A 7,952-nucleotide genomic window follows, 5' to 3' on the forward strand; every position below is an offset into this window, starting at 1 on the left:
TCTCCCAATTAAAGAAAAAAAAGGGTTAGGGGGCTCATCATCTCATGTGTAATTCAAGGGCAATTCTACCGCTCACCCTGACCTCACTATAAAACCCTGGCCCTCCTGAGATTACAGACTAGCTTCTTTGAGCCAATCCAAGGATCCCTCCCTCACATAGTTTATGAGAACCATAGCCAATGCTATGTTTGTAATCACTTATTCTCTCAAGGATATCTGAATGCCCAGGACCAGGAACAGAAGGAAAATGGCATTAAGAGTCTATCACCCCCCTCACCACCTCCAAAGTCTCTCCCAGGATGCTGAAGAACCAGTCTCATCCAAGACTACAGGGTGTGGACATGAGAATGGACTTAACCTGTTAAGAAAAGGGTTTTGTTATTAAATACATTAGCCAAAGGACTCAGGGAATCTCTTGACATTTAAAGATTTATAGCAGCAGTAGCAAACTGGATGGCAGGGGATCATGGGGATAGGAAGGTAGGGTGGTCCCAGGGAGCGAGAACGCGGGAACACAAGCACGAAGGAAACACCATTTAAAAGTCAATACACTTTACTTTTACTCATAGCTCTTGGCAGAAACAGCATATAACTTTTAAGATAATTTAAGCTTCAGCATTTTAATCTATAAAACAGGGGAAAGCAATTTACTTACTCAAGTGCCTCTTACAACTCCATGAGATCACAACACTCTTTACAAGTATGATCGATGGGTGGGACAAGATGTGCAGGCGGGGACCATAGGGAGCCTCACAGGGTTAGGAAAGGCCTTTCAGCCTCATATTTAATAAAAGAAACACACACGTATACGTACACACACGCACACAAACATCAGTGATTTCAATCCACAGTAGCTGGGACTCACAACAGAAGAATCCTTCAAAGGGGCAGAAGGGCCCTGAGGTTGCAACCTAAGATTCCGATGTTAGAGAAAGATGTTCTTATTTGATAACAGCTATTGTCTAGCTGCTCCCACCCCAAATCCAAGACAGCAGCTCTCTAAAATAAACCAATCTCTTACTTTCCTCCCCTCACCCACCAATTCACCTGTAACAAAAACAACAACGTGCAGACCTCCACAGAAATTCAGTCCTCCTTAATCACTAAGAGGTGGGTAACTAGACTCTATTACCCCTAAGATCACTTAGGATGGGGCAGCAGGAACTCCATCTCTCCGTTTCTCTGAGCAGCTAGCAATGGTTGTGAAAAGTGTTGTTTTGTATCTGTCCCACCCAAAAGTTACTTGGGCTTGCCTTCTAGGTGAAGGAGAAACTGTATCAGACCAGCCTTTTCTCTCTGGTGCTATTATGGTTGTTCCCAAATTACTTAATCAATCTCCCCATAATCGCGAGCCAGAAAAATTACCACCCCTGAGAAGGAATTAAAAAAAAAAAAGTGTTACAATGCAAGCGCGGGGTTTCAAATTATGCTATAGAACTGCAAGCAGACTCATACTACTCCCCAGGCACAAAAAGCATCTCCCAGCCATACATCCACAAAGCAGAGGTAGCTGGGACAATCGGGAGAGTGAAAGACATTAGCTTCCCATCAACCTGAAAGTTTTGTTTACAAGATACTGAAAATAAATTAGTAAACATTGCTGTTTACAGAAATAGAAATATTTTCTGTTTCCAAAGGCCTCTCTTCACCCAAGTCTGGACGTTTCCAAGACTGCCACCCTAGACACCCTCTCCAAAGTCCGCCCTGGCCAATGGGTGAGGCACCAGAGTCATTTGGGACTGGGAGATTCTCAAGCATCCGAGAAATCAGTTTTACATCTCTGGTGCTGTGGAGGGAAGAATCTTCAGTACGCTGGAGAGTTCATCCCTTCTCACCGGTTCCTGCAGGCTGTTTTGAAGATGTTTGTGTTGCAAGACTTCCCACTACCCTCTGGCTCCCAGTTCCTCACCAGAGTCCAACAAGCTTGTCTGGACCCATCCCCAGTGCGGAGCAACCAGTCTGTGCCTTGGTCTAATGACCCTGGAAAATAGGAATGGACAGAGAGAAGGCAAGGACAACGGCCTGGGGGGGTGGCGGGGATGGGGGGGTTGTGCTTGAAGGAAAGACAGACAGCAAGACAGTTCTACGGGCAAGCAGTGAAGCTGGTCTCCTGGCCCGAGTCGGAGCCCGAGCTTTCCACCATGGCTGGGGGTGGTGGCTCGGGGCGAGGAGTGCGACGACGACCCCGGTACTCGATCATGTCGGGATGGTAAGTTGGGTGGCGACGGGCATGCTTGGTCAGGTGGTCGCTCCGGGAGAACTGCTTGGGGCACAGCGGGCAGGAGAAGCGCTTTTCACCGGTGTGGGTCCGGTAGTGGCGGGCCAGCTCGTCTGAACGCGTAAACTTCTTGTCGCAGTCGAGCCAATCGCAGGAGAACGGGCGCTCCCCCGTGTGGGTACGCTGGTGTGACTTGAGGTGCGAAGACTTGTAATAGGCTTTGTTGCAGCCATGGAAGGAGCACTGATGTCGCTTGGATGCGGGTGTAATCTGCCTCCTGCGGTACGTAGGACCCACTGCTGGCCCAGGGCGGGCCCCTGGGGGCCCCTCGGGCACTTCTCCGCTGTCATCCGGCTCCTCTGGGACTTCAGGCGCACCCAGGATAGCAGACTCGCTGCAGGAGCTCTCGGCGTCAGAGAGCTCATCCTCGCCGAAGGTCTGGGTAGGCTCAGAGCACCCAGTAGGGCTGGAGCACTGGGTCGGCTCGAAGCAGCTTGTTGAGGCACACGGAGCTTCTTCCGAGTCCTCCTTGGTGCCTTCCCGGGCACCACAGCTTAAATCAGCCAAAGCGCTCGCAGCCAGCAGGTGGGGCGCGCCATCGCCTTCGCCGGGGCTAGGGGCGGGGACCTCGAGGACCGGGGGTATCCACAGCACCCCCCGTGACCCGGTACCCTTCCCCGCTGACTCCCGTGACACCTCACCCACCTCGGAGACAGCCGCTGCGCCCGCGCCTTCGGAGTCCGTTGCGCGCCGGTGCAGCACGGCGCGGGTGGACATAGACACCAGGCACTCCGCAGCGAAGTAGTCCAGGCAAGCCACGGAGGCTGACATGCTGGCGGCGCCCGGTTGCGGGCGAGCGCCGTCCGAGCGCTGCCAGCCGCGGGCTGGAGAGTCCCCGGGAGCGTCCGTCCCGCCGCTTGGAGCCGGACGAGCTGGAAGCCGGTGCGCGCCGCTCGCCGCCCGCAGCCGCTGCTGCCGGAGCCGAGCCCGCCCCGCCTGACGCGCCCTGACGCACTGAAGCCTGCGGGGGTGGCGGGGACCCGCCCCGGCCCGAGGACACCCCTGGATCGCGCTGCCGCGCGGGCTAAGGCATTCCCAGCAGCCTGAGAAATTATCTTGTCTGCGCTTTCTCTCCGCTGCTGGCGAGCCAGGTAATTTCAATGCGCGCAAGTCCCGGATCGCAACTTCTGGGCAGCCTGCCGGCCTCGCCCCCCGCGCCCCTGGTTGCTGGCCAGCTGGGTGTCCGGCAGAGTCCTAGAAACTTTTTTTTTTCTTTAAGAGGGAGGGGGAAGCGGCGAAAAAAGCGGCGTTAATACCTGACTTGTCTTTCGCTTCGCAAACGCGATCGCTGGCGAAGTGGGCTGGGACTGCGTTTGACTCGCGTCCACCGCTCACAGCTCAAATGGAAAATAGCCCCAAGTCTTCATCCAAAAGAAAACGGGGGCGAAACAAAGTTTTCTCATTTAGCAGTTCGACTGTTAATGCACGATCGGTAGCCGTGTCGTCACTAGATCACCACGTAGCCATTAATTAATAGCATTTTGAACCAGAAGCGGTTTTAACCCTGGCGAGAGCAAAGGATCCTCCCGGCTTGAAATAGAAACTTAAAATCCTTGGAGTAACGATTTAACTGTTCAAGCAACGAAAGAAAAAAAAATGCGCGTTTAAACTGCATTAACCTGTCACAGGCACACAAACAGATTTCCACGCTGAAATATAAATTACAGACTAGCAGCGAGATAAACACATTAAAATGGACTCCCACAATTTTAATAATAGAAAGTCACGTTTGCAATTAGGAAACCTCTTCTATTTCTCTTTTGACAAAAAATTAAAAATAAGAAAATGCTGCAAAATGGTATAGGGTGCTCATCCAGAGGTTTATGATTATGGGGGGGCTTTTTTTCTTTTATAGTCAAATATGAATGATTTCTTTCACATGTCTTCACTGCTTTATTTGCTCTCCCCCCATTTTTTATTTTTTAAAATTAAAAATCCCCACAGAAAATAACAGGATAATTTCTATATGTAGTGCTACCACAATCTGGGATGTACACGGGCTTTTCTTTCATACTATTAAATTATGTGCATTTTATTTGCAATGCCTCAGTATTTTTTTCCCTTTGGAAAATTAAAATGATACCCACGCTTCAAGAATAACATATGTCCATATACTTAATGACTAGAATAATCAGATATGATATTTTTGTCGTGTTTGCTTCGGATTTTTTAATTTATATTAAGCATCCAGAGAGGGTGGAATGTCACTTCCCTCGTTTCTCCAGCACTGTTCATTTTCTCCCTCCCTCATCAGTGTCACAAAGTGTAGATTCTCCCACCATTTGCTATGCGTTACTGCTCAGCTAACTAAGTGTGTAAGTACACACGTGTACCTTTGCTGGTGTATTTTAAATTTTAATAAGTGTAAGTGTGCTGCACATGTCATTTTGCAGCTTGCTTCTCTCAGCATGATTTTTATGTTGATACCTGTAGAACTGATTATCCATTTCAGCAGCTTAAAAATAATATTGGCAGCTGAATTATTTTTAAAGGGACCCAATGCTAAAACTGATAATTTTTGTCAAAGGGGTTTGCCTCAAATTTTCGGATGCTTGCAACAATCTATACATGAAAATCCTATCAGAATGATTTAGTGCCTGTTTTTCTTTTAGATTTATGGTTTAGAAAAACACGTGGGGGTATTTTAAAAATGATGAAAGAGGATAATACACGTGTACCTGCCTTGTATAATTAATAAATGTTATTATTTTGTCATATCTGTTTCAGATCTTCTTTTTAAATTTTAACCAGTCATCATTTCTGATGAAATTCAAGTCCCCTTTGCATGCCTCTCTGGCAGCGCTCTCCACCCTTTCCCCCAAAGGCAAACACTATCATGAATTTGGTATGCAACTTTGCAATTTAGGCTGCAGACTTTCAACTGCATATGATTCTGTATGAGATATTGCTTTTTAAAAATGTATACACATGGTTTTAGGCTGTATATATTATTCTTCAACTTGTTTCTTCCTCCTTGGTATGTTTTTGGGGGGTTTTCCCCTCCTAGTCACGCTGGTAAATCCAAAGGCAGTATACTCATTTTAATTGTTACATTGTAGATCCATGCATATGAATGTGTCCTATTTATTCGTGGTCCTACTGATGAATGTTGGAGTTGCTGCCAATATTTTGTTATTCCTGGTGCATGTTTCTTTTGCACATATGTAAGAATTTCTCCAGTGTGTACCTAGATGATGATTGCTAGGCAGCACTCGTGGTTTGAGCCTTGCTAGAAACTGTCAATGACTTTTCAATTTGCACACCCATCAGCAGCAGATAAGAGGTCCTGTTCCCCTAACATGATGCTAAACCCATTCTACAGTCAGACTTATTTCAGCCTGTTTGATTTTTTTTTAAAGTACCCAGTATCTTGTTATTTTATTTGAATTTCCCTCTGTGCTTGTGAGGCTGGGCATTTTTCCATGTACTTATTGGCTGTTGAAGTTTTTGAGTCTGTGGTTTGTTTTGTCTCAGCCTTTGTCATTTTTCCAATAGGCTACGTGTGCTTTTTATCTCCCACCCCTTGGATTTATGGTGTTTCATGTGTACATACATTAAACACATTGTCCCAAATCTAGAGGCTTGTCTTTTCACTTTTGATATTGCCTGTACTATAGAAAGCATTCAATGTTGTGGTCATATTAACCCTTTACAAAAAAAAACAATCAAAAAACAGTTTCTGTTGTGTCTGTATCATTAAGGAAACGACCCACACCTGATGCATGAAGACAATGCTTACATCTTTCTCTCTGATGTTTCCTTCCCACAAGGGAAAAGCTTGGTGTAAAGCAGGAACTGATTTTAGTCCCCTCTCCCCCACCAAGGATAGCCTGCTGTGACCTGATTTACTGAACAGTCATCATGCCCCTATTAATGTGTGGTACCACCATGATTGTACATTAAATTTCCATATATTCATGGAAATGTTGCTAGTTTGTCCTTTTCCATGGACCAAACCAATTCTCAGCCAATAGCACGCTCTTAATCACCGTGCCTTGATAGTAAGCCTTAATTATGATGGTTTGATAATAACTTAATGTACAGAAGGGCTTGTCCCCTCTTCGTTCCCTGTACAACTGCACTGACCACTTTTACACTTCACTTATGCTAACTTTAGCATCCGCCCATCACATGCTAAAGAAAAACTTTTTTTTTTTTTTGGTATTTTGCTGAGTTAAGTTTGCAATTTATTTTGAGGAGCTGTGACATCTTTATAAAGCCAAGTGATACTATTCTGATTTTTTTTCAAGCACCCTCCAATAACATGTTATAATTTGTTTGCAAAATACACGTGTCAGATTCCCCCTCCCCCTGCGCACTTCATAGCTTTTGTTGTTGTGACAGCCGGATAATTTTTCTAGCAAAAAATTTAATTTGTTGATTGTTGCTTTTGAAAGGGCTAATGACCTCGTTTAAAAGGCAAACATCCTTATTGGTTGGTTTTTAGGTAGCTTTTGTCTTTGTCACGTAGATTATCATATTATCTGCAGATAACACCCTTGACACCTTTTCTGCCTTAATCTCACTGCATGTGCTGGGACCTCCAGGGCAGTCAGTGTTAACGAGCACACGCCCTGCCTTTCTGTCCCACTGGGAATGTGTCCAGTGTCCATCCTTGCTTATTCTACTTGCAGTGCCTTTCTAAATAGAACCCATTCATCAGGCAGGAATGGTTTCTTCTATCCCAGTGGTATCTAAAGTAGGAATATTTTGAAAACCCTGAGATGGATCCTGAAATTGTATTATATGCTTTTCCTCAGACTGCTGAGGTGGTTATAGATCTCGTCGGTGGTATGTTAATGCAACAGTTCACACTGATTGATTTTCTAATGTGAACCTGTTGAGTTGCTAAGATAAAACAGTGCTTTGCCATTATAGTTTTAATACACTGCTTCAGGCAATCTATAGTTTTAACAAGTTTAGCGATTGATTTATGCGTATGGGCTTAGGATTTCCCTTTCTTGTGCTGTCCTTGACCATTGTTTGGTATCAGGGTTATATCACTGTTGCAAAAATGCATTTGGAAGTTTTTCTTTCTTTTCCTATTTTTCTCTGATATCAATTAAGTTTGTTTCTGATATTAATTCTTTGGATGTCTAGTGAAGCTATTATATTTTGAAACTTTAATGCACTTTCTCTAATCCACTAAAGCATTTTGGTGATTCAGATGTCTCTTAAATAGATGTATTTAAATGTACAAAATTTCAAAATTTTACTTGTATTTTCTCATTTTAACATACTACAGTATCTGTTGTCATACTCTTTTATTCCATATATATGTATATATTTATTCATATATATGAATTTTTAACAAAGGTGTATATATATTTTTTAACACATGTATTATCTGTGATCCTGTCAAATGGACAGTTTTAGCTGATCATGTCTGTTTCTTTTAATATACAGATACCTGTTTACTTTCTGTGTTTATTTCTCTTAATCCCTGACACTCGTGTTGAATGTAACACTTCGTTGCGATTTCTCAAACATTCATTTTCCAGAAGAACACTCTTCCTGGATTTCCCTGCTATTAAGTCCCTGGAGTGTGTCTGTAGCCAGTGTTTACTGTGTGAGCTCTTGGGATTTGGCTCCTGGAAGCACAATTGAGGAGTATTTGAACTAAAAAGCAGAAGAAGGATAATTTCTCAATGTGACATATACAGTGGCCTTGAAA

The 7,952-nt window shown here is 44.6% G+C and overlaps 1 protein-coding gene across 1 annotated transcript; it reads right to left on the bottom strand.

Annotated features, from left to right (window-relative positions):
* Positions 1–419: 419 nt before the first annotated feature.
* Positions 420–3,342, bottom strand: Klf14 (KLF transcription factor 14). The gene is given in 1 exon segment (NM_001135094.1): positions 420–3,342. A coding segment is annotated over 1 exon segment (966 nt). The 5' UTR covers positions 3,050–3,342; the 3' UTR covers positions 420–2,083.
* Between the last annotated feature and the right edge of the window lie 4,610 nt (positions 3,343–7,952).

This window comes from Rattus norvegicus, chromosome 4 (assembly GCF_021556685.1).
Source record: "Rattus norvegicus strain SHRSP/BbbUtx chromosome 4, alternate assembly SHRSP_T2T, whole genome shotgun sequence".
NCBI classification, from domain to species: domain Eukaryota; kingdom Metazoa; phylum Chordata; class Mammalia; order Rodentia; family Muridae; genus Rattus; species Rattus norvegicus.